General features: G+C 33.5%; 4 protein-coding genes across 4 annotated transcripts; 2 read left to right on the forward strand and 2 right to left on the reverse strand.

Annotated features, from left to right (window-relative positions):
- Positions 4,407-7,309, forward strand: LOC105172374 (pentatricopeptide repeat-containing protein At4g22760). Its single transcript, XM_011093768.2, has one exon. The coding sequence runs from the start codon at positions 4,525-4,527 to the stop codon at positions 6,265-6,267; it is 1,743 nt and encodes a 580-aa protein (XP_011092070.1). The 5' UTR covers positions 4,407-4,524; the 3' UTR covers positions 6,268-7,309.
- LOC105172375 (histone H2A.1) lies at positions 8,573-9,362 on the reverse strand. The gene is made up of 2 exons (XM_011093769.2): positions 9,044-9,362; positions 8,573-8,959 (listed from the first exon to the last, which is right to left on the reverse strand). The coding sequence occupies exons 1-2, from the start codon at positions 9,251-9,253 to the stop codon at positions 8,732-8,734; spliced, it is 438 nt and encodes a 145-aa protein (XP_011092071.1). The 5' UTR covers positions 9,254-9,362; the 3' UTR covers positions 8,573-8,731.
- On the forward strand, positions 11,910-12,457 carry LOC105172377 (60S ribosomal protein L26-1-like). The gene has a single exon (XM_011093770.2). It carries the CDS (start codon positions 11,910-11,912, stop codon positions 12,348-12,350), a length of 441 nt encoding a protein of 146 aa, XP_011092072.1. The 3' UTR covers positions 12,351-12,457.
- On the reverse strand, positions 23,758-27,039 carry LOC105172378 (luminal-binding protein 5). Its single transcript, XM_011093771.2, has 7 exons — positions 26,952-27,039; positions 26,493-26,754; positions 26,204-26,418; positions 25,232-25,945; positions 24,913-25,067; positions 24,714-24,796; positions 23,758-24,595 (listed from the first exon to the last, which is right to left on the reverse strand). Exons 1-7 carry the CDS (start codon positions 26,998-27,000, stop codon positions 24,100-24,102), a joined length of 1,974 nt encoding a protein of 657 aa, XP_011092073.1. The 5' UTR covers positions 27,001-27,039; the 3' UTR covers positions 23,758-24,099.

The following is a 27,581-nucleotide window of genomic DNA, read 5'->3' on the forward strand; positions in this document are numbered from 1 at the left end:
TGTGTCCCAAAATGGTAGAAACATATATGATCTGGAATCCCTACTCTCTATTGAGTCATCCTACTATAGTGGGCTAGTTTTTGGATCTTGTCAAGTTAGTATAAATATACATACTATGAGCTTAATACCTTTGCTCGTGGGCCAGCAAGGCCAGACTTGCTGGGCTAATGGTTTGGGTCTACTTCCTTTGTTTTGGGTCATGGGAAAACGGACGAGGTGGTAGTTTATTTTTGAATAATTTTAGAAAAATTACGCAAATACACAGAGCGCGCAACAAATTATTTGTCTCATATATAATTTATTTTAATTTATTATATATATATATACATATATATCATATAAGACAACTAGTCTAATTTTTTTTCACTAGTTATTGTACACTTATTAGAATTCTCAAGTACAAAATAAGATTAATTTATGAAAAAAATAAAGAAAATATAAACTATAGAGAACTTTGCTACTAAATTGAAAAGAATTAATAATTAAATATATAAAAATTAAATTATACTATTATTGTGACACCCCGTGTTTATTATAATAAAATATTTATTAAATTAATTCATGCACCAATGAGATTTAATATCTTTTACCTATTTTCTTTTAAGGTTTATTTATGAAAAGTATATCTGAGTTAATTAGGAATGAAGAAGAAATTAATTTGTAAAAGTTAGAAATCTCGAATCGATAAAAAAATAAATTATTGAGTTTAATTTAGATTTATTATAGCTTTTAGGATATCTTTATAAAGTTTTTAAAATTAAATAATATATACTTAAACAATTAAGAACTAAATTATAAATTTTATAAATTTATCCAAAACAAAAATAAATAAATAAAAAACCTAGGGTGACAGCAGGTAGTAGCTGCCACCAATCTTGCTAAAACTTCTAGCATGTTTTTTCTTATAAATTCAAATAAATAATAAACAAAAACAAATGAGACCAAAATGGCAAGACTTTTTAAGCTCAGCAGGCAAACACTCACACACACACACACAATTTGCAAAACAAGTCCTTTGTCACTTTCATTTTGTCTCTCACTTTCTCGTTCTTATACAATAAGAAAGGGGAGCAGTGTCGAATTAATTAGCAAGTAAAATTTTTGTTATTAATTTATATTATTTAATGGGAAGAATGCAAGCAACCCCCTTATGATATTGCAGATGAGTAAATTACCCCCTTATCTTGTTTTCCAATTGGCTGTTTTTGCATTAATTGCTACTTCATCAATCTTATTGATTAGCGTACCCGTCGTATTTGCTTCTCCTGATGGTTGGTCAAGTAACAAAAATGTTGTATTTTCTGGTACATCATTATGGATTGGGTTAGTCTTTCTGGTGGGTATCCTTAATTCTCTCATCTCTTGAACCTATTCGTCCCAGATCCAAAACCGGAACGACCCCCCCCCCAAAAAAAAATTTTCTCGGTTGTGAGACACATTATTTACTCATAAATGCGATACATTTGCATAATTTTTTTTTTTTCCTTTTGGATGATGCTGAATTTCTATGTGTATATAGATATTATTTTATTCTGATTCTGCATTTTTGTTAATTAATCAACTCTTTAATTTTTTGGTTGGTGATTTTGTTGATGGATTGCAGATTTTTGTTGGTGATTTTGTGTATATTTTCTGTAATTTTTGAAAATTTGTTGACGAATTATAATTTTTTTAATTTGCTGTGTTTTATGAAAATGTGGTGATATGTCATAACTTTTGTTGGTAATTCTGTTGATGGGCCGCTGGTATTCATTATTTGGTGAAATTTATGAATTATAATTGCATAACATTTTCTATGGATGAATTTATATGCACTTTTTTTGGGAATTAGGAATCACGAACGTGTAAAAATATATTTTTAGAGGTAAATCCATTATTTATAATTAGTCATAAAAATATTAAGATCACGATATTATTTAGAGTTAATTATACTTAAATTCTATTTAAAAAATGTGAATTGCACTTTTCTCAAAAAAGTTCTGAAATTACACTTACACTCCTTTAAAAAATTCACGGTTTACACCTGACCCCTTTTGTTAGGATCAGAACGAAGAATGCTGAAAGTAAGAAAAATTGTATAAATGTTCCATTTTACCCCTTGTTTAATGTTTTCATGTAATAATTTTGGGGAAAGATGTAAGATCTTAACCTCACTCTATATATATATATTATATTTATCCATTTATAAATCTAAAAAAAATACATGAGAATGTTAAATGAGGGGCAAAATTTTAAAAAGAATATATATGTAATTTTTTGTTTGTATCAATATTTTTCATCCAAATCCTAATAGAGGTAAATCAAGAATTTTTGGAGGGGTGTAAGTGTAATTTTAAATTCTTTGGGACAAAGTATAATTTAATTTTATCTTAAATGAAAAAAATATCTTTTAATTATAACAAAATAAAATATAATGAGTGAGTTAAATAGTTTGAATTTTATTATATTTTACAGACTCAAAGTTAAGTAATGAATGAGTATAATTCACGAAAAGATTTTATAATTTGGTAATAAAACTAAGTTATTAACTATTTATTCTTTTAGATAAAAATGAGTAATTAGATATCAATTTTAAATATATTTTCTTTTAAAAAATATGAAAAAATATATTTATTTTTTCCTAAAAATATTTAACTTTTGGTTAAGCATATATATTCGTTAATTTCTTTTAAAAAGCGTATATGAGCTGTTAGTTATATTATATTTGTTATGTTCTACTATATATTAATTTATACTTTATTTTTAATTTAAGTTCTTCACATATTAACAAAAAGTTAATTTAAAAATAATTTGATAATGATTTAATATGCAAAATATCAAAATATATTAAGAATAATATAATTATTCAAGGCATGAAGGGCATTTTTATCTAACCAAAGGAGTAAGTATTATAATTTAGAGAGTCAAATGTTACATCAAGAATAGTCGAGGAGACAAAATTTATTCGACCCTAAAAATTATTCCCTAAAGTGGAAATTTTGTACTTCGTATTCGATAATGATTATATTTTATTATCTTGCATCAAACCAATTAATATGAAAATAAAAATAAATAGTGTTAGAAAATTCAATGGTAAAAATCAAAAGTACGTAAATTAAAGTACAATATCAAAACAAGTTTCTACAATTCATATTAAAATAAAATCAAGGGAAATTTGTACTTTTTTATCACATATGTTAAAGTGTTTTTCAATTTAGTCTCATTTATTATGATTTTCTGAAAAAAAAAAAAAAATTGCGTTTCATAAGCTGAAATTTTTCTCAATGTTATTCTCACGTGCATTTTTTGTCCAATGATTAATGAAAAATGTATGAAAAATGCTAATATAATATTAAGAAAGTTTTTAACTTATGGGATGCAACGTGGGGATATCGTAATAAGCTTGACTAAATTGAAAAAGGCCGCAATAATTAACGGAAAATGCTAACAACTCCTTTAATTATTGGGCAAAAAAGGGTACAGGGAGACTAAAACTGAGAAAACTTTCAACTTACAGGATGTAATATGATAAAATCGTAATAAATAGGCCTAAATTGAACAGTGACTTTTGTCTCCCAAATCCCAACAACAAACATACACTATTTATTTTAAAATATTTTAAATTACCTCTAAAAATAAATCCAAACATACACTCTATCTCCAAAACACACTTATTTATCTCTATTTTTCTCTCTCTATCTCCAAAACAGAAAACAAAACACTCCAAAAATAAACGAGACATAATGGTAAGATTTTCTAAAATCAATGAGTTAGAAGTCACCCATTTAAAATTTTCAAAAGTATTTCTAATTAATAAGATTGAAAATTTTTATTTAAAATTTTATGATATTTATTCTTCCATATATATATATTTAATTTTTGAAGTTTATATTATTATTATATATATTATTTTAATGCTATTCATTTTAAATTTTACAATACGTAATAAATTAATATTTTAATATTTGAAAATAACTTCTAACAAATTAATCATGTAGAATTAGTATTTGCCTATTTATTTATTTTTTTGATTAAAATATTTATCATTAATGTCCAAGCAATTTAGAGAAATTAGGATATAGGACTCTTAAAGAGGTTTTTTTTTATATATAGAATTTTATCTTCTAGAACTCATTTTAATTTATTATTTAAAAAATTATTTAAATAAGGATATATATATATGTCTTTTCACAATGGAGGCAAACACACCAGAAATTCATACTTTTATATATAGTATAGATTATTATTTGTAATATTTAGTTTGGTAAATTTACTATTTTTTTACCCAAAAAAATCAATTTACCGAAAGTATAAAGCAACACAAACACACACAAAAATATAAATAAATAAATAAATAATCACTGAAATTAAATTAATTTATTTGATTCAATATTTAATGGTAGTATTTTGATAAATCATTTTGTTGTTATGCGCTGGAGAGAAGGTGAAGAGAGGTAAGAAGCAGCTTCAAGTAGAGACTGATGTAAGGACTTTGAAGCCACTAATAATAGTTCCAAGTGATCATCTCCCAATCTGTTTTTCCAAATGCAACTTGCAAGATTGACATCTTTGCTCGAAAAATCTCTCACAACCGATCAGGCAAAGCAAACCCACTGCCAAATAGTAGTCAGCGGGCTTAACGATCTCGAGCCACTGTTGATTCGTCAGACCCTTAATTCTGCTGCCCGTTATTCTCCAAGAACTGCTCGTTACGTGAAAGCCATCCTCCGGCGTATGCAGAAGCCGGATGTTTTCGCCACGTCGTTTACAATCCGTTATCTCTCTCAACATGGGCAGTTTCGAGAAGCGCTCTCTGTGTACGAGCAAATGCACAGCTCGGGACTTTTTCCGAACACATTTGCTGTGTCGTCTGCCCTCAAGGCTTGTGCTAGGATTTTATGTAAAATAGGTGGGTTAATGATTCATGGGCAAGTGCAAAAGTGTGGTTTTTGTAAGGTTGTTTTTGTTCAAACTGCTCTTGTGGATTTCTATTCGAAATTAGGCGATATGGTGATTGCGCGTAAGGTGTTTGATGAAATTAGAGGGAAAAATGTGGTATCTTGGAACTCGATACTAGCTGGGTACGTGAAGTATGGGGACTTGGCAATGGCGCAGAGTGTGTTTGATGAAATGCCAGCGAAAGACGTGATATCTTGGAATTCCATGGTTTCAGGATATGCAAGAGCCAAGAATATGGAGCAAGCGTATGAATTGTTTCGCCGTATGCCACAGAGGAATTCGGCTTCCTGGAATGCAATGATTACTGGTTACATAGAATGTGGGAAAATAGAATTAGCTCGCAGCTTTTTTGATGCAATGCCAGATAGGAATAATGTTTCTTATATCACGATGATTTCTGCATACTCAAAGTACGGGAGTGTGGAGTCTGCCAAAGAGCTCTATGATCAAATGGCTGAGAAAGATTTGCTTTTATACAACGCCATGATAGCATGCTTTGCTCAGAATTACCGGGCAAAAGAGGCATTGCAGTTGTTTGATGAGATGCTGAAGCCAAATGTTAATGTCCAGCCTGATAAAATGACATTGGCTAGTGCTATTTCTGCTTGCTCTCAACTGGGAGATTCGAAATATGGGACTTGGATTGAAACATACATGAGAGAGTGGGGGATTGGAATGGATGATCATTTGGCCACCTCTTTCATCGACTTGTATGCAAAGTGTGGAAATATCGATAAAGCTTATGAGCTGTTTAAAAGCCTCCAAAAGAGGGATTTAGTTGCTTATACTGCAATGATCCTGGGGTATGGTATAAATGGTAGAGCAAAGGAGGCAATTGAGCTATTTGAGGAGATGATGGATGCTGATATTATCCCAAACCTGGTTACTTTTACGGGGATATTGACTGCTTATAATCATGTTGGTTTGGTGGAAGAGGGCTACCGTTGCTTTATGTCCATGCAGAGGCATGGGCTTCTCCCATCACAAGATCATTATGCAATTGTGGTTGATCTTTTGGGTAGGGCTGGGCGATTAGAAGAGGCACATGAGTTGATTAAAAACATGCCAATGGAACCTCATGCTGGAGTATGGGGTGCATTGCTTCTTGCTTGCAGCTTGCATAACAATGTAGAACTTGCAGAGGTTGCTTGGAAGAATTGTTGTGAGCTAGAGCCTGATAGTAGTGGTTATCATTCTCTTCTCGCCAATATATATGCCTCTGCTGGGAGGTGGGATGATGCTAAAAGATTGAGGAGATCTGTTGAAGAGAAGGGTCTTGTCAAGATACCAGGGTCTAGTTGGATGGAGTGTTCTGAATCTCAGCAATAGGTGATCTTGCTCGACACGTTGGCATCAAATGTCTTGCTTCATCACATTGTTGGGCCCATTAATTGGAAATTCTTTTGCATCTCAGATGAAAATAATCTTTCTATCCCCGAAGAGGCCCATTGATGATCAATATTCTCCAAGTTTCTTCTATTTTTTGTTCTTTGAGCTGCTAAAAGATTTGACCTAGATATGGTATTCCATAGCTGCAACTATCCTCTGGACTCTGCACATGCCGGCTATTACACAGTAAATACAAGTCAGTCTACATGATGACACCCTACAATCATTCTCTTTTGTAAATTTTTGCAGTCAAATCCCACTATTATGGTTAACTGGGGGATACTGTTCAGAGAAACGCATAGAATAATTCAACATTGGAGGAGGATAAATATGAAAACCAGCAAAAAAAGCACTTGAAGGAGATGCATAGACAGGAAGCAAATGCACTCTCACTTGTTTTGTATACGACCTCTGTTCTTCCTCTTGGCTTACTGAGAGTATGAAACATCTGTGCTGCATGTGGCATCCAATGTTACTAGTTGCTGGGATTGGAGAGTTGAAGAGCCACCTGTGACATCCGCTCCAACTCATTCATGGCTTTGGTGAGTAGACCAATATATGTTAATCCACAGCTACATTAACTAGCATGAAAGCCTTTTTCTAGTATTAGTTTTCACCAATACTGTAAGGATCCAAGGATGGTTTTGAAGTTTCGATCAGTTATACCTCCGTCATGCTCATAACCTCAGTTCTCTGCAAATGATTGACTTCTGTTCCTATCATGGCATGCTATATTACAGGCATGGTATGATAGTAAGTGATATTTTAATAGCTTAAAGCTTAGAAAGATAGGCAGTGACTCAATTTTTATTCTGAATTAATTCCATTCTCAACCATATTTTCCAAAATGACACCAGTTGAAAGAATTTGGATCTGGCATGTTACAAATTCCTTATTGTATACACTCAAAGTCAGTATCTTCCATGAATTCTATGTATTGTTTTGTAACATAAGCAACTCAATGAATTTGATGTTCTGAATATATCTGGAAATTTTCATTATTTTGGCTATGCATTTGATAACTTTGAGATGATGCATGGTCTCTGATACAACATGATGCATCTAATCTAAGGTAATAGCCGTGCTTAGCATTCAGTTTTGTCATATCAAATGCAGTTAATGACTGTATTCTGTGAATAGTTTAGTCCTGCTGTATGTTGGTTTTCCTTACAGTTTTCAATACTTTAATGCTACTATTATGATTCATGATTCGTGTCTAATTGCATAATAACATAATTCTTTTACCTCAAACGGCCTTTTATTGAATTGAATGAAGTAAGAATTGCATTTTCAGTGAAAAAAAGCCTTGGTCTTTTGTTCATTTTAAGGTAAGTTGGATACAGGATACAGTAAATACTGATATGAGCACATCTACTGTGGCATTCTTCTCAAGAGAAGGGTTCAATAATCCAAAAGCTATAAGAAAATCTTGTACAATTGATTTCATTTAATGTCCTGGATTTGGATAGGAGACTGGTTAATGGTATTTGGAGCAAACAAAGAGATGGGCTTGGAGAGACTGTATGCAAGTTTTGATAGAAATAAGATCTACAACTCTAGGCATGTTTTAGTGGAAATAAAAGCTGTCATGTTCTTTTAGCACATTGAGATCAGCTGGGAGTATACATTTTTATTAATATAATATACTGATTTATATATTTTACTCTTATTTATAATATATTTTAAAGCGTAAAATTTATTATATGCACATAAAAACGTACCAAAACAGTCTATATAAAAAAAATAATAAACTTCACATTAGCCACTTATTTAAAAAACTATGTTCAAATGGACTTTCATATCAAAAATTGGTCCGAAACATGCATAAACTTTTACCTAACAAATGGCAGTTCAAGTTTGCTCACTCAACCAAACATAGATCAAGACAGGGTTAAATGCAATTTTACTACTATGATAAGTAAAATGAACAAATAAATCTCTAACAAGTTACTTCACTACATTTTGAAAATTTTCAAAAAATAAAACAAATTATTCCTCATTGATAGTTTAAATTAGAAAAGTAACTTACTTTATTTTTCAAAATACAAAAACAATTTTACTATTTATTTTTCACAGAAAATTAAAATCTAAGTAAATTGAATTTTTCCCGGTCAAGGAATATGCAGAGCGTTGTTCTTCTCAGTGTTCAAAACCAAAATCATTTGCACATTGAAGAATATTTGAACTGTTAAATGCTTTTTATCAGTGTTTTCACAATGAATAAAGCTCCCAAAAGAAGAAAGAATTACCAAGAAAATAAATGCAACTTTCTATTATTTATGAGATTATTTACTTCCATGGCTACATCTGTTCCTAAACAAACAAGAAAGACAATGAGAAAGGCTGGGCCAGATGAAAATGGCCAAGTGCCCAAGAGAAGGAGAAGGGGAGAGACAGCAGAATGTTATGCCTTCTTTGGAGATTTGCTCTGCGAGCCTTTATCCTGTGAAACTGCAGATTTCTTTGGTAAAAGCACGGGATTGATGTTGGGCAAAACTCCACCGCTTGCAATGGTGACCCCTTGTAGCAATTTCCCCAACTCTTCGTCGTTTCTGATCGCCAACTGCACGTGCCTCGGGATGATCCTGGTTTTCTTGTTGTCCCTCGCTGCATTTCCAGCCAACTCCAGGACCTACAAGTCAAACAGGCATTTTATCAAACACTTACGAGCGTAACGAACTGAGAACTCATTCATTCAAATCAAATGGAATATTACCTCAGCAGCGAGGTATTCCAGGACGGCGGCCATGTAGATGGGAGCTCCGATGCCCATGCGCTGCGCGTACCGACCCTTTTTCAGGAACCGAGCAATCCGACCCACGGGAAACTGGAGGCCCGCCTTCACGGATTTTGGTATCGCCTTCTTCCTCTCGCCGCCTCTCCTTCCGCCGGCGCCCTTGATCGCTGTCGTCTTCACACTCTCCATTTCAGTAATCTTTTTACCTTCAGAGAGATTTGGGCACAGAAATTTATCAGGACTTGAGGTGAAGGTGGAAAAACCCACTGGCAGCAATGAATTTATACTGATCCGCGGGTTGTCGGGGATCCAGGGTCTTACTGTTTCCACATATAGGATTGGATTCATGTATGAACGGTTGGGATTTAGTTACAATGATATGAACGGCTGAGAATGACGAAACATTGGCGATCCGCGTGATTCTGCATCAACCAATCAGTTTGTTCCTGGTGGCGTTTGCTTTATGTGGGGGGTTGTTCCTTCCGAAATCAAGGCGGGAAATATTTTGAATTTAAAAAGAAAATCAAAATGGTTTCATTGACGTGGAAAAACATTGATGCAAATTGGATTATCCACATTTCTCAAATTGATTAAGAAATAAGGACAATGCCATACATTCATAATAATTAGGAGACAAAGCAATGGTCTCATCTATACTAATATAATAAAAAAATATTTTTTTCACTCACGAAAGGCAGTTTGTAATATCGTGATAGCTATCTTTTTTGTTGTGTTGATAATATTATTGAATTTATTTTTTTTATTTTTCTCTTTCTTTCTTTTTTAGTTTTATAAGATGGGATGAGTTGATTTAGATATTTTAAATATATTTTAAATTATAAAAATTTATTTATTATATGCATGCAAGGACGATGTGCGAAGACAATTAGTATAAAAGAAATGAAAGGAAAAAATTAATTTTACTGGAATTCTTTGAAGTTCTTTATAAATTACACTAAATTTTCAAGTGTGTTTACTTTCGTGTTGAATTTACCTTTTGCCTACATAAATATGAAAAATAGATATAATTACACAAATATCTATTATCTTTTGGAAATTACAAATATATTGTTTTGAGATTGTAATTATAAGGGTTAAATACATTTTGAATATATGGATTATGCATGAAGTGCATTTGCACTCTTAAACTATAAAGCAGAATAAAATAGTCCCTCATGATGTGGATCAATTTTTTTATAATAAAAATACCCTTATTATTTACACCATTTAAAATGTCTATTATAATCGTCCCCCTAAATAAATTTGAATTGTTATAAAAAAATTATTTAGAATAAGTACTATTCAAAATCTATAATTTTTATATTAAATATAGAATTTGTATAGACTCTATAAATTTATAATATTTCTATTTTTTATATGGTAGGTAAAAAATTTACATAATTTTTGTGTGAATTGTTACATAAATTGCACTTTTTAAAAAAATAAATTATCAATATTAGTTTAAAATATTACATCGAACAAATATATTTATGCACCGTAAAATGTGAAATTTATAATAAATTAATATATAATATCTTATAATTTTTTGGGTAATTATATGATATATTTTAATTATATAGATATGTAATTGAATAAAAATTTATAAATTATATAACATAGAATTTTTATTAAATTATATGTATTATGTATTTATACATATTTATATGTATTTTTGGACATAAATTATTTACATTGTAAAACATATTTGCATATACTGAGCTTATAAGTACTTTTTGTATTACATAATTTGTAAAAAATTTATACATTTTTAATATTATTTTATAAATAAAATTTGAGTAAAATTTTCAATCAGTAAAAGTAGTTTTGGGGGAAATTTTATAATAAAATATTTTTTAGGAAGTAAAAAAAAAAAGTATAAGGGTAAGAGATAAGGTTATTTTTATCCTATCAATGTGAAATTATTTTGTCAAGATGTTTTTGTTACTTTTCATACTTTATTGGGGTAAATGTGATTACATGCATAATCCAGATATTTTAAATGTATTTAACCCTAATTATAATTTACATCAGCACCTTTTCAGATACAAAAGAGCCATACCTTGTCATACCTTGTCATACACATACTTTTTGGTTTGTTTCTCACAACCACACTAACTTGCCTGTAGCCCGATCTTAAGTATATCTTGGTGTAGTACTTAGCTCTCATGGTTTCTTGAACAAATCCAATTGGTTATGAGTAGAGTACTTACTTTTTACAGTCACATTATTCAACGCCCTGTAATCTACATACATTCTCATTGAACCATCTTGCTTTTTCTGGAACAAAATCGAGGAACCATATGGAGCCTTGGATAGCTGGTTTAGCCCTCCCTCCAATAATCATCTAACTGCTTCCTCAATTTAGCCAACTATGCTGGACACATACAATAAAGGGTCTGGGCCGGTAGCCATGCACTAGGCTCCAATTTAATAATGTGATCAATGGCTCTTTGTGGTGGTAATTTATTATGTAGTTTGGGAGAAAACACATCCCCGAACTCCTGCAACTCCTCAACTATTTCATCGGCACCTCTTGAACCACATTCTGCTTAATTTTGATTAATGCAGCAAGGTAGGTCTCCTCACCATGCCTTAACATGTTCTTTAGTTGCATGGCCGACAGCAAGCCATATTTCTTCTCTATTGGCTTAAAAAAATCCTGCAAATATATGCCCTGTACAAAAGCAGGATAACTAAAATTAGCAAATAAACAACCTACTCAAGTAAGGTACTACTGTTGTTTTAGCCAACAATAGGAAATTTATCCCAAATATTATGTCAAAGTCGTCCAGTGGCCCTCCAGAAGCTGCAGCACCCCATCAAGAGTAGAGAAACAGCGACGCAGATGAAGTACAACCCACGCGTGTCTTCTTCCCGGTGCAAGAGCCGAAAGGCTCACTTCACGGTGCCGTCAAGCGTCCATCGTGTCCTGATAAGCGCGCCGCTCTCTAGCGACCTTCGGTCCAAGTACAACGTCCGCTCCATGCCAGTCCACAAGGACGAAGAGGTCCAGGTGGTTCGAGGAACCTACAAGGGTCGTGAAGGTAAGGTGGTCCAGGTTTACCACAAGAAATGGGTTATCCACATCGAACGCATTACTCATGAGAAGGTTAATGGCTCCACCGTCAACGTCAGTATTCACCCATCCAAGGTTGTTATCACTAAGCTCCGTCTCGGTAAGGATCATAAATCGCTTCTCGACCACAAGGCGAAGGGACGAGCCACTGCCGATAAGGACAAGGGTACTAAGTTTACCGCCAAAGATATTATGCAGACCATTGATTAGTAGGTTGGTTAATTATGCTTGTTTTTGTTTGGTCGTTGTTGGATTTATATTGATGAAGGAAGAGAGAGGAAAACTATGGCATATAATGTTACTTTTGATGGTACTTACATTTTGTTTGATATTTGTTTTGTTTCAACGCAATGCCGATAGTCACGATTCATAAATGCTTGATTATTTGTGTTGATTTTGCTTATCGTAGCGATATATATCTTGATGTTTCGCTTTGAATTTCTCGAGTTTGATGTAGTTCTTGGATCTCATAAGTTTAGTTGCTTGATTCGCCGAGTGATTGTAGTAGTTTTACTCTACTAGCAGTTCTGAAAAAAAAAAAAAAAAAAGAAGTCGTCCAGTGGAACATCCATTAAGCTACAGTTCTCTTGCCAAGTGCCAACCTTTAATTCCACACTAGCGACACCCTAAATCAATTTTGCCTTAAAATTCACGCTTTAATATAGCTAGAGAGTTGTGTGAGAGATAGTCCCAACTTCTGAATCTCACGGTCAACCATAAAGTTGCGAGTGACGCCTGTATTAATCATCGCCATCACCTCTTTGCACTTCACCTACACTCTAACGTACATCAAGCCTTTTTGTTTCGAGGTTTTCCTTCCATTACACTAAGCAGCTGCAAAGGGTTAAACTAGGATGATCCACCCTCATCATCATATCCGCCTCAGTAATTAGAGTGCTCAATTTCCCATGCTTGGGACAGTCTCGCGTGCGATGGTCACTATTACAGAGTTAACAATATTTCTTCTTCCTATCTACAACAGGTTGGGCGATATCCTTGTTACCCGATTCCTATCACCTCCTTATTTTTCTTGTTCTTGAACTTTCCATCTTTACCCACCTTGCTAAATTTTCTTTATTATCCCTTCAAGACTTTTCCTTCTTCTTATCTGTATCAACACCGCTAGTGATTCTTAATCCACTAATTGGTCTGCGTAGCAATCAAAAAGGCAAGTCCTTAACGCCCTGATCCCTTAACTCCATCTAAGCCCAAGCTTGCAATCCTGATAGGAAATTGAACAATTTGGCGTCCTCGAGCATATCTCAGACATCAAGCATCAGCGAACTAAATTGCTTCACATGATCTCTCACAGTATCCTAATATTTCACCTTTCTAAGGGACTCCCTTGCAAGCCAAGATGTATTGCAAGGTAGGAACTGATCTTTCAATTCCTTCTTTAATACATCTCATGTCTCGATCTTGTCACAGTTTGCACTAGCATCGTCAAAGAAATGCATACGCCACCAGAGTTCCGCATCACCCGTCAAATACATAGTAGTGATTGGCAACTTCTCAGCATCCGGAACGCGAACCGCCTGGAAATATGTTTTCACATCCTACAATAAATTCTCAAGCTCTTTGGCATTATAAGCACCTCCAAAGGGCTACGGATCTAGAACCTTTACCTTGGACGAGGGAACACGGTCATCCTCCCTGTCCATAACACATTTCAAGAGATTCACCTTAGTCTTCATGCCATCGAGTTTCATGTCAACAACATCAATGAGGATGCTCACATCCTCAACCACAGAAGTTATATGACCTTCAACTAAGCTTCACAAATAAAGTGCAAGATCTAAACCCGTGGAAACAGCACCACAAGTAAGGAATCCGAGGGTTGCCCAAGCAATTTCGTAATCCGTTGGATTTGAGTCGCTAATTCAGCAACACGATGTTTGAATGAAGTCTGGTTTTCCATAGCCAAAATCCACATAACCAAGAGCAACCTAGTTTTGATACCAATTGTCACAGGGGTTTCAACGTCTAGTAATTTTTCATCCATTTGTTGCATGGTTCTGTCCGCTATCATTTAGCCTTTCGTTCAATCTCACAAGCATCCATGTTTGATATAGTTCTGAAATAAATTTAACAAGCCAACAATACAAACATGCGCAGATCAATAGTAAACATAAATAATGCATAATCATTTATAAGAATTAACCTAACCTTGCATTAATCACTAAACAAGAATACAAGGAACGCTTAGACTTGCACACACAACTCACTATGCAACTCTGATAAATATGAAAACATGCAGTGATGCGCATGCTTGCCGCACCAACAGCTAATGTTGCATAAAGGGGCTTACACTTACCTTCAAAGCTTAAAATATCACTAGTGAGGGTATGCCCAGCTTGTGCAAAAGGGATTAACTACATTGTCAAATGTTAACGGAGATCAACATTATAATATTGATCAGGAAAATGTGCAGTATACATCAAGGCAACATCCCAAGCCCAAAATCTTGAATCATATATCTAATCACAAAATGTGTTGCTGGAATCAAATGCCATATTTGTGTTTATGCCTATAGTATATACGAGTAAATTACATTGATATCTTTGAAGTTGGATCTAATTATACAAATACTCTATATAAAATTACAAATACACCCTGAAATTGTATTTGTTACTACAAGTATACCCTCTATTTAGGGCCAAATTTTACAAGTACAATCCGTTTGTTAAATACATTGACAACCCCTCAGGGAGTGTATTTGTAACTTTATAAATGATAAAGTATTTAATGGTTTAAATGTATTTTTGTTGTCGTAACTTAGGTCATTTTATATATATATTTTTTAATTTTTTAAAATAGTATTTTGGTCCTACATATTGAAAATTTTTTAGATTTTAAATTTCTTTTTGCCATAAATGGTACTTAACTCATCGTCTTCCTCCCTCTCTCTCTCCTCCCCCCGTTTCCAGCAATCTGCCCCACCACCATCATCCCCATTTCCCGCCACCACCGTCAGCACCACCACCTCTCTCTCTACCCAACCCAAATCCCCACCCATCCCAAATCTCCCCTTTCATTTGCTACCATTCCCCTAAGTCGGTTGAAGCCGCTGCCGTTCGCCACCACCACTCATTTGCCTTCATTCACCCACACCAAGTTGGTAATTTTTTTAAGTGTTAAATATGAATGTATTTTTTTGGAGAAATATTTCTGAATGTATGTACGCCATTTTTATGGAATTTTTCTTTAAATATGAATTAAAAAGTATTTTCTGCACTTAAATTATGATTAAATAAAATTACTAGCATTTCTGCTTAATAATACCATGTTAGTAACTAAAATTGTTTAGAATAGTTTTTTTTTGGTTTTTATTGATTTTTTTGTACTTTTTTAAATTTTCTGAAAACTATTAAAATGTGTTTTCTGTAATTAAAATTTCTATAGCTAAAAATATTAGAATTTCTTTTTTATATTCTCTGCATATATTATTGCTTATTTCTATATTTTTTGTAAATTTTATGTAATTTTCTGTAATGAACTGTGTCTGAAAAAAAAAATCGGAAAATTTCTCAAAATAATCTTTGCAAATTTAAAAAAATTCATTTCTTAAAATAATTTCTGCGATTCTTTTTGAAAAAAATCTGTAATTTTTTTGTAATTTCTGTAATTTCAAAAAAATCTGTAATTTATTCATAATTTAGGAAACTAATTTTCTGTAATTTTGTAATTTTTTAAAAAAGATTCTGTAATTGTTTTGTAATTTGCAGTACTTTTCTGGAAAATCTTGTAATCTCCACCATTTTTTTTTATAATTTTATGTGATTTTCTGTAATTTTATGAAATTTTCCGTAATTTTCTGAAATTTTATGTAATTTTCCATATTTTTTTGCACTTTTCTAATTATTTGGTAATTTCTGTAATTAATTATATTTTTTCTGTAAAATTTTTTGGACCTTAGTGCAATTTTAGGAGAATTCGGATTATATAGTAATTTTCAGGAAAACTTGGACCTTAATGCAATTTTTAGGAGAATGTGGACTTTATAGCAATTTTTAGGAAAATAATAGACTTCATAGCAAACTTTTTGAAAAATTTAGACTTTAATGCAATATTTAGGAAAATTTGGACTATATAAGAATTTTATGTGATTTTCTGTAATTTTATGAAATTTTCCGTAATTTTCTGAAATTTTATGTAATTTTCCATATTTTTTTGCACTTTTCTAATTATTTGGTAATTTCTGTAATTTATTATATTTTTCTGTAAATTTTTTGGACCTTAGTGCAATTTTAGCAGAATTCGGATTATATAGTAATTTTCAGAAAAATTTGGACCTTAATGCAATTTTTAGGAGAATGTGGACTTTATAGCAATTTTTAGGAAAATAATAGACTTCAGAGCAAACTTTTAGAAAAATTTAGACTTTAATGCAATTTTTAGGAAAATTTGGACTATATAAGAATTTTATGTGATTTTCTATAATTTTATGAAATTTTCCGTAATTTTCTGAAATTTTATGTAATTTCCATTTTTTTTGCACTTTTCTAATTATTTGGTATTTTCTGTAATTAATTATATTTTTTCTGTAAATTTTTTGGACCTTAGTGCAATTTTAGGAGAATTCGGATTATATAGTAATTTTTAGGAAAATTTGGACCTTAATGCAATTTTTAGGAGAATGTGGACTTTATAGCAATTTTTAGGAAAATAATAGACTTCATAGCAAACTTTTAGAAAAATTTAGACTTTAATGCAATTTTTAGGAAAATTTGGACTATATAGCAATTTTTAGAAAATTTTGGATTTTAATGCAATTTTTAGGAGAATTTGGACTTTATAGCAATTTTTAGCAAAATAATGGACTTTATAGCAAACTTTTATGAAACTTTTGAACTTTAATGAAATTTTAGAAAAATTTGGACTTTATAGCAATTTTTAAGAAATGTTTGGACTTTAATGCAAATTTTATCAAAGTAATGGACTTTAACACAAATATTAGAAAAATTATGGAGTTTAGGAAAATCATAGAATTTAATGCAATTTTTAGAAAATTTTGGTCTTTAATACAAATTTGAAAAGTTTTAGACTTTAATGCAATTTTTAGAAAAATAACGGACTTTATAGCAAACTTTTAGGAAATTTTTGGACTTCAATGAAAATTTTAGAAAATTTAAAATTAAAAAAAACATAATGTTTATAAATAATAAAATACAACTAATAATTTTTAATATTAATATTTTTTAAATTATAGATCCATGACTATCAGTGCTTCGCCTCTTCAGGGACGAGGTCATGTCTGGGGCACTCCCTATCCTCCTCTCACCGTTGATGCGGATGCACCCCCACTATCGGAGCCTGCATCCATGCCGCCGACAACGGCTGCAGATCCCGCCACAGCAGCATCACAAGCCGTGGGATCCAACACCACCACCACCACCACCAGCGCCACCATTGCCACCGCAGTATTCCCTCCATTATATTAGCCTTGGGGATGCGAGATAACGTATGAAAAATAAATTAAATTATATAATTAAAATTTCGTTGCTCTTTTATTGTGTATAATATTTCTATAATTTTTTCAGGTCGAACCAAGATTTTCACAGAGCGATCAATGCTACAATCCGCTGTCATTGTTTGTATCCCTAGGGGTTCGTTTTGCAGATTCCACAGAAGCACCAGCTTTTCTGGCATAATAATTTAAAGGTAAGAATAGTAAGTATTTATTTTGAAATGTGAATATTTATTTTTATCTAATACTTTTAGTTTTGAATTTACAGTTTTTTTTACTGGTGGAACTGTGATGACGAGTCTATGTTCAAAGTCGTTAAGGCGTAGGTGGGTTAGTTCCTATGAAAGCGGTTCGTTGATGTCTGAAATCAATGGGTTTGACCGTTGTGACTGGCTGAGGAGATCTGACGGCAGCTCTTGGAGTACTAGGCTAACCCATATTTTCGATCACAATCGGCCAAAAATAAGGCCAATCGGGCAGCCGACCTGACGGCAGCAGCTACCGTCTACTGCAGGGGGTCGTCCTCCTTTGGGGCCTACAAGCGTAAGATGGTAAGTATTTTAAACTGTAGTATTAAATTAATTTAATTTGTTAATTTACTAATTATTTTTTTAAATATTTTTTGAACATGAGGCACAACTCGAACGTCTTGTCAAGCAGATGGAGGCATTGGAGAAGTGCTATAAAAAGAGAAAAATAGACGGCTAATGGAGCACCCCGTGGGCAGCGGAGGTCACAATAATTATGTTATAATTTAATTTTTGAATAAATAATCTATTCGTAGGAGCTATTCATGAGGATGATGGAGGAATGTCTGATCTAACCACATAGTGATCAACATCCTCCATTATCCGCTCAAGGATCAGTGGCCTTGACCAAGCAACAATTGTGGTTTAGCAGTAGGAGGACGGAAGAGGGGCTGAGTACTCGATCTTGACTCTGAGGCCCACCACACAATTACTGGACTATCACAACCCAGCTCATCCACTTCTCCATCGCCCTTGCCACCACAACTGCCAGGCCCCGACCTTGATGATCAGGTCGCGAGGCTCGAGGAGTGGATGTAGCGGATAATGACCACCTGGCCCGCCCCTCTACTGTCCCAACCGTCCTAGCATCCAGTTGATCCCCCAGCACTCGAGGACGATGGTATAGACGTTGCCGACAAGGAGCTAATTTAGATTAAGATTTTTTTATTTGAAAAATACAATATTTAAACAATATTTTTATGTTGTTAATTAAATTGTTTTTATTTTATTGCTATATTATATGTTTTTTTATATAATATTTCACATTTAATAAATTAAGCTATATATAACAAAAGATTCAATAATTTATTTTTATAAAAAAAAATATTAAAATAAATTAAATAGAAATAAATAATATAAAAATATTTTAATTTTGTAAGGACTGTTTTAACGATTTTTTGATTAGGAATTAATATCATATAACTACAAAAGCAGTTCCAAACATCGTGTAAAAGAGAGTTATCAATTTTTAAAAGGGCGTTTAAAAAATTGTTATTAAAGTAGGATAAAAATAGTGGCAAAGACTGGTACAAGACTAAAACTAACATTCACAACAGGAGCCACAAAGACCGTTAAAACATGTGCTAAAAACAATATTACAAAACTCGGAACAAAAATTGTTACAAAATAAAATAAGGCCGCTACATCGAGAATTAAAAAGACTGTTCCAACTTTGAAGCAATTTCATAACTATTTGTGTTACAATAGCCGTTCTAATTATACATATATGATATTGAATTTGACCGTTACAAAAACAGGTCCAGACTCATTTTCTACATTTGATCAAGTATTGTAACGGCTTCCACGGACAGTATAAAGTCTGCTACAAGTTGTAACGGCCACAAGATAAGCCATTACAAATATTTGTAACGCTTAAAAAAATCTCGAAAGACTATCCTTTACAAGAGTCGTTATAATTAATTAAAAAATTATTACAAAATATTAAATTTATCGTTACAAAAATCGTGACTATAATATAATTGTTTTATAGTGTACATACCTTTTTTGAGTGTTTCATCATTCCCAAAAACTTAGGAACAATCTTTGCCTCCAAAGAAAAATAAAACAAACAAAAACTAACAAAATCAGTTGTATGTACTATCATCTAACAAAGAAAGAGAAAATTTAAAAAAATCCTACAAACTATATTACCTTGACTGTTGTTCAAGCCACAAATAACCCCAGAAGCGAACAATATGTTCACCCTTCACCCTTCTCTTCGTCAATAAACTAGATGAACATATCAATTTTTTTTTGTTGATTTTCACAAAAATTCTACAACCTAGCACGATTCTTCTAAAATCTAAAAACCCTTAGGCTGTGTTTGGATTTTTATCTTTGTATTTTTCGAGACAAGATAAAACACAGTCAATGTTTATTTTTACAAATCTGAACACAATGTTAAACTCTCTCTCGTTTTGTCCCTCAGTAAAAAGGTAAATTTGAGAAATCAATAGTCGATTTCATGTTATTCAGTCAAAAGGACAAAACGGGAAAAATTAAAAAAGTTCAACCGTTATCTTTTTTAGACGACTGTGGGATGTGAGCTTAATTTTAAAACAGAGGGGATTTTAGGCTATATACAAAACACAGGATAGTTTTTTTGCAAATATACGAAAATACAAGGGGTTTTATATGCAATTATTTAAATCCCACCCTTAGCAACCCATACTAAATATAACAAACTCAACCTAATCCAAAATTATAAGGGTTGTGTTGAATTCATGGGTCTTAACTTGACATTTCTATAACTTAAGATTACTTCAGAAAATGCTAATGTATGTAATTTACTCTTGCGAAAAATGCAAGCAACCCCCTTGTGATATCACAAATGAGCAAATTACCCCCTTATAAAAAAATAAATAGCGATTTACCTCCCTGTATTTTTAAAATACAACAATTTACCCCCTTATGATTTTTAAAATAAAACAATTTACCTCAATGTATAAGAAGGTAAATTGCTTCATTTGAAAAAGTATAAGGGGATAAATTACTATATTTTTTTCATAGGAGGTAATGTGCTCATTTTTAATATCACAGGGGTAAATTGCTATTCATCCATTTACTGTTAGATATGTTATATCCAAATGAAGAAGGAAAATGGCATAAAACAAGGAATAATATGTATAGATCATGATCTCCTATTCTTTGTTAAGCAAAGTGACCAACTACATAGCCAAATATTAAGGGAGGATCAGCATCACAATTTTGATCATTTTCACAAAATGAAAAGGGAAGCGTCCAAACATACACCCTTGTACTGAGTTATTAGTAGTTAAAGGTTCAACTTTTCTGTTTCAACCTGCCGGTAATTTTTCTAATTGATACTTAATTTAGTCAGCGAAGTTGATACCATATAACTATAAAGTTATGGATCGTGTCCTATCAATATGTGGGTCATGTTTTTCTTTCATAGTAATTATTAGTTAGTTATAAACATAAGATATTAATTACTAATATGTAGACTGTTATATTTGCTAGAGATAATTACGCTGCCTTCTTATGAAGTTTTGTGTAATTATATATAAATTCCATGTAATTTGAGAAATTACATCTAACACTCCTGAGATTTGCTTCCATCTAACAAACAAGTTCCTATTAGTCAAAATTCACCTAATTTTGCTTATATTAACAAAAAAAATCTATATTTACCCCGATTGACTTATTGCTAATTTATTACAAGTCAAATAAATTTCTTTATGATCAAATTATCATCATACGTCTTCGCGCATTAAATGCATGTGAGGAGGTATATCATCACCATTATAAGGGTCGTTTAATAAAAAAAATTATTTGACTTGTAATAAATCAATCGAGGGTAAATGTCAATTTTTATTTAGTTTTTTTTTATTAATATCAACAAATCTAGTGAATTTTGACTAACGAAGGAACTTATTTGATAGAAAAAAGCAAACCTCAGGGGTGCTAGATGTATTTTTCCAAAACACAGAAGGTCTACGTGTAATTATTTTAGAATAGGTGACCAAAAAGCCAATTGAAATGGTGGTTTTCAGAACTATTCAAGCGATCTTTATTTAAGTAATATTATCCCGATCACATGGTAAGTATTCATCCTTGATTCATGCGTCTGTTGTGCTTACAAATTACGTTAAGCACTGCTTTGACGTTACAACAAAGACCCACAAACCATTTTCGATAACCCATATAGTTGGGTTGCGCATTAAATGGAGGATATGAAACCAACTTTTGAGGGTTGCTCTAAAAAACATTCTAAGAGGACCTCGAGACTGGGCACCGAGAGTCCTATTGAGACTTGTATTGAGTATTGCATTCATTGAATGAATGTCGTATTTTATCGGCGACATACATTGGATATTTATGCAATTTCAGTGGGTTAGTTGACAAAGTGGTCAACTGGCTAAACTGACTTGCAGGGAAGCCTTGGAGGCTTGATCAGTATCACTCGAGTTCCCGACTCCAATAATACGGGAATAGTCCTTAAATTTGAGGAATCATGGCAGTCACGTGAATACGATGACTGTATCTTGGATCTGCGCGAGAGGTGATTGTATCATAGACATGATTATTATAAGCCTTGTCAAAGTATGTAGCGAAAACCGTGAGTTCCAAGAAGAGGATCCATCCCCTGTCAGTATATGACAAAGGTATCTCCTACGCACTTGGAGATGTGTTCACACCTTATGAACCTGTGGCTACAGTGATTGGTCGAATAGAAAAAAGAGGTTCTTAGGTCGAGCAATTAAGTATAACATGGTCTCAAGTATAAAGCATAGATGTCTAGTCCAGGATGGGAGCCGATACCAAATTTCATGCCCTAGACTAAGGTTAGGAGACGATAAACGGAAAAACCATACTCGTATGGCCTCGGGAGCCTAAATGTTCACACGGATATTCACCCAATCTCTACTGTCATGGATCGTTGCTAGACGACCACCATGGTAGTTGGCTTTCTTGATCAGTAGTTGATCAAGAACGATTAGTTAGATTAGATTTAATGATCGATAGTATTGGACATTAGACCAAGTCTAGCTGAAAGATATACCTAAAGAGTCATACACAAATCATTGAGGAAGAACAAAGAATTAATTTCGAAAAGTGTAAATAATTGGATCATTTACAAGTGGGGGTGATCATTGGATGGATCACCCAAGATTAAATTTATTAGATTAACTTAATTGGGCTCATCTTAATTAATAAATTCTATTTATGAATTAATTAAGATGTTTTGAGCTTATGTATTTAACTAGATTAAATACATATTAGGCTCAAATTGGTTCGATTTTATTAAATTGAATTTAATTAAAATTCATTGAGTTTTGAATTTATTTTATATTAATTCGGCCCACTAATTGATGTCTACTAGCCAATTGATGGAAGGAAGCTTGACTAAGAAATTGTACTTTTGAAAAGTGCAAGTTTGACCATAATTAGAACCATCTCTAATTATAAGAAATATTATAATTTCCGGGCATATAAAATATTGTAGTAAAAAATGAAGAGAATTTGCTTTTAATAAAAAGAAGCAAAACGTAGTGAGGTGATAAAAAAGAAAGAAGCATCTGAGAAAAAAGAAATGTGGGGTAAAATAAGAAAGAAAGAAAAATTATAACTGTGAGTTATTAAAAATATAAAAGCTTGTTAATAAAATATATATGGAGAAGGTGAGAGAAAAAATTAAGTTTAATAGGATTTACTAAAATTAAGGAAGTTTGTGAGGTAAAAAAATATGGAGAACATGACACAGATAAATGGAGTAGTGGATTGAGAGGAAAAAAATAATTAAAAAATATTAAAATTATTATTATGGGTAATTTTTTTTAAAAAGATAAAATGTTGGAATGATCTAAAATTGGTAGGACTAATGAGCTTTAGATAAGTAAAAATTGGCTATGTTTTAACCGAAAATAGAACAAGCAAAGCCCCGTTTGGTTGTGTTTTCATTTTCATTTTCAGTTTCCAACAATTGGAAATGTGTCGAAATGCTTTATTGGTTTTTGTGCGAAAATTGAGAATATGTTTGGATTAGTTATTTTCAAGTATAGGTATATGGTGTGAGAATGTTGAATATAGATATATGTATTTTCGATGTGACAGATGACCAAATTGATTGAACATGTAAAATTACAAAATAATCAAAGTGAGTCTTGTCATTTGAAACAATTTTAATTGATTTGAAACAAAAAAAGACATGTTGACAAGATAAGACAAGTATGACAAACCTATGTGACCTATAATTTCAAAAAATTGAGAATTAAAATAGGAATGCATTGTCAATGAAAATGGCTTGACCAAACAAAATCCCAACTACCCAAATAGTGAAAAGTGAAAAAAATCTCATTGAAAACACAACCAAACGGGCCGTAAGTGTTTTTAAGTGTAACAACCTCAAAAAGTCCCTATGAATAACATAAAAATGTGAAGAATAGAACCAAAAAGAAAAAAACAGAAACAAATATTGATATATAACCCTCTCTGTATTTCATCACAACTCATCATGAAAGGGCTCTTCTTCTTCATGATCATCACTAGAAGTCGTGTCACTTTCCTCGTACGCTTTCCGGACAACAGGACTGCACACTGCTTCCAACTCTCTCATCTTCTCCTCCAGTTCTTCCTTGTCCGCTTCCTCATTGTTTTCCAACCACTCCACTGCATCCCTCAGTGCATTTTCAGTCTTCTTCTTGTCATCAGGCTCAATCTTGTTAGCCAGCTTGTCGTCGTCGTTGATTGCGCTCTTCATGTTAAATACATACGTCTCCAGCTTGTTGCGGGCCTCGACTCTCTCTTTGGCCTTCTTGTCTTCCTCCGCGAACTCCTCTGCTTCCATCACCTTTCTACGGATCTCTTCTTCGCTCAGACGGCCGTTGTCGTTGGTTATGGTGATGGACTTAGACCTTTTGGCAGCCTTGTCTTGCGCCGTCACGTGTAGTATGCCGTTTACGTCGACCTCAAATGTAACTTCGATTTGAGGCACTCCTCTGCACGGAATTGGTTTATAGGCTTCTTAAAACATCTTAAGTGTTTCGTAAGCTTTTCTTAAAAGAATTGTTTATAATTTCCAACAAAACACCTTTGGGTCAAAAGCTAAAAGCATACCGTGGAGCCGGTGGAATGCCGGACAATTCGAACTGTCCGAGTTCGTGACAATCTTTCGCCATCGCCCTTTCTCCTTGATATACCTAAAACATTAATTTCGATGCAGTTTGGGTATTAGGAACGTAAATTAACCAATATCAGACAACTTATAGTTGAAGAAACCTCTCCATTAATTTTGTCAGCAGACATATATATATACCTTGATTGATACTGTGGTTTGCTGGTCTTGATAAGTGCTGAAAAGCTGTGATCTCTTGGTCGGAATCCCAGTATTTCTTGGGATCAGCTTTGTCATAACTCCACCTACAGTCTCAATGCCCAAACTCAAGGGATTCACATCAAGCACAAGAACATCTGCATGCCAAAAACAATTCATAAAACCACATTATGATGCTAATTATCAAGAAATGACATTATCTAAATGCACTCGTTACAGGGTTTTTTGCAATAAATTCAAAAAAGTGTTTTTGATTTATAATTTATTCCCGCCACAAAAGCAGAAGTTATTGCAGACGTACCTTTGGTTTCTTCCCCAGTGATGATTCCCCCTTGTATGGTAGCTCCATGGGCGACGGCCTCATCTGGATTCACACCCTTGTTCGGTTCCTTCCCGCCGAAATGCTCCTTAAGCAGCTGTCGCACCTTTGGAATCCGAGTGCTGCCCCCGACGAGCACAATCTCATGAATGTCGGACACTTTCAATTTCGCGTCCTTCAACGCCTTCTTCACGGGCTCCATCGTCTTCCTGAACAAGTCCATGTTCAACTCCTCGAACCTCGCCCTTGTCAGAGACTCCGAGAAATCCTTACCATCAAACAACGACTCGATCTCAACGCGAACCTGATGCTGGCTGCTGAGAGCTCGCTTCGCTCTCTCGCACTCCTTCCTCAGCTTCCCGAGAGCCTTCTTGTCCTGGCTGATGTCCTTGTTGTGCTTCTTCTTGATCAGCTTAACAAAGTAGTCCATTACACGGTGATCAAAATCTTCCCCGCCCAAGTGCGTGTCGCCGTTTGTGGCAAGAACCTCAAACACCCCATTGTCCATGCTCAGTACGCTGACATCGAATGTGCCGCCTCCCAGGTCGAAAACGAGTATGTTCTTCTCCTCTCCTTCCTTGTCCAGGCCATAGGCGATGGCTGCTGCCGTGGGCTCGTTGATTATACGTACAACGTTGAGGCCTGCGATTGCACCGGCATCCTTCGTTGCTTGTCTCTGCGCATCATTGAAATAAGCTGCACAGCCCACATTGTATGTTCAGTATTTCACATACTAAAATTCCAAAAATCACACAATTATTAGGATTTGAGACACTAATATAAAACAAAACGGCCATCCACACTCACAAACAAACGATGATTAACGACACACCAATATATTTTATTCTTTAAAAGGTAAAAAATTATTTATTATATGGACGGAGGATCACTACGGCTAATATCTTAAAAATAGAAAGGACTATCTTACAAATAAAATAGAATAAAGCAGCATACCTGGAACAGTTACAACTGCATCATGAACTTTCTTTCCCAAGTAAGATTCAGCAGTTTCCTTCATTTTTCTGAGCACCATAGCGCTGATTTCCTCAGGACTAAAGACCTTAACTTCTCCATCTTTAGTCTTCACCTGCACGTAAGGCTTCCCGTCTTTGTCCACGACCTGATAAGGCAACATCTTCATGTCCCGCTGGACATCCGGATCATCAAATCTACGAAAACAAGCCATCAAAATTTGATTTCGAAAAAATTCAACTAGTAATTAGTAACTAAATTTTCGACTCACTTTCTCCCTATTAGCCTTTTAACATCGAAAACAGTACGTTCGGGGTTGAGGGCTGCTTGATTCTTGGCTGCTTCTCCGATCAAACGATCTGTATTGGTGAATGCAACCCATGATGGAGTGATCCGATTCCCTTGGTCGTTCGCTATGATCTCAACTTTACCGTTTGTGTAGACTCCCACGCACGAATACGTCGTCCCCAGGTCGATACCGATCACTGTCCCAAGATCCCGGTTTTGGGAATCTTGTGCAGCTATTGCTATGCCTGCAAAAAGTGGTTCGATATAAAAAGGAAACACAAAAATTAAGTTCAGAAGATAATATTAGCAACAAAATTATTATATGACAATCTCAAAGCTGTCCTTAAAAATATTGACACGACGACCTTGTTACAATATAATTATTACTGAGAATACAGTACATGAAACTGTACGGAAAGAGAAAATCCTGAGAGAAGCTTACCTGAGACAAAGAGAAGAAGAAAGCAGAAAAGCACATTCTTGAAACCCATAATGTCTGCTTACTGCTTTTTCGTGGAGCAATGGTTGTGTGTGATAGATAGTTGTCTTAGGTGGGGGAGAAGGGGTTCTTATATATATACGTTGCGGTGGTCGAGGTGAACTAGGAAACGGCTATCTAAATCAGCCAATACATGTCAAGGGTGAAGAAACTTGACGTAATTCAACCTATTAGAGGTTGACATGTGGTGGGTATGACTCCTAGTTCTGGCGGGGAAAGGGTTTGTTCTCCGAGTTGTTTTTGGAATTGGATTGTTATCTTTAGCATTTGGACCGGAGAATTGTTTCTGTAAAACTTTTTGTGGTAATTATCCTCAAGTAAAACAATTTCTTTCATTTTCTTTTAATTTAGATAATACTATAAATTATCTTATATTATTGCTTTGGTTTTGATAAGGGTAAATTGCATTTCTCATCTTATAATATAAGTTTAGTATATTTTCGATCTCATTGCTTATAGAATTTTTAAAAATAGTCCGATAACTGGAGAAAACACCTGATTTTGATCAATTATGTTAATTTTGATTGGGAAATTGGCGGAAAAATAATGTATTATGAGTTACGTGACGTGACT

Source organism: Sesamum indicum, linkage group LG10 (genome assembly GCF_000512975.1).
Source record: "Sesamum indicum cultivar Zhongzhi No. 13 linkage group LG10, S_indicum_v1.0, whole genome shotgun sequence".
NCBI lineage: Eukaryota > Viridiplantae > Streptophyta > Magnoliopsida > Lamiales > Pedaliaceae > Sesamum > Sesamum indicum.

Coding starts and splice junctions, on each gene's coding strand:
- LOC105172378 (XM_011093771.2), bottom strand. CDS start 27,000: ATGGGTTTCAAGAATGTGCTTTTCTGCTTTCTTCTTCTCTTTGTCTCA. Junction 25,946..26,203: donor TGCAGTTGTAACTGTTCCAG/GTATGCTGCTTT, acceptor TGGGCTGTGCAG/CTTATTTCAATGATGCGCAG. Junction 24,596..24,713: donor GGCATTCCACCGGCTCCACG/GTATGCTTTTAG, acceptor AATTCCGTGCAG/AGGAGTGCCTCAAATCGAAG.
- LOC105172377 (XM_011093770.2), top strand. CDS start 11,910: ATGAAGTACAACCCACGCGTGTCTTCTTCCCGGTGCAAGAGCCGAAAG.
- LOC105172374 (XM_011093768.2), top strand. CDS start 4,525: ATGCAACTTGCAAGATTGACATCTTTGCTCGAAAAATCTCTCACAACC.
- LOC105172375 (XM_011093769.2), bottom strand. CDS start 9,253: ATGGAGAGTGTGAAGACGACAGCGATCAAGGGCGCCGGCGGAAGGAGA. Junction 8,960..9,043: donor TGGAATACCTCGCTGCTGAG/GTAATATTCCAT, acceptor TTTGACTTGTAG/GTCCTGGAGTTGGCTGGAAA.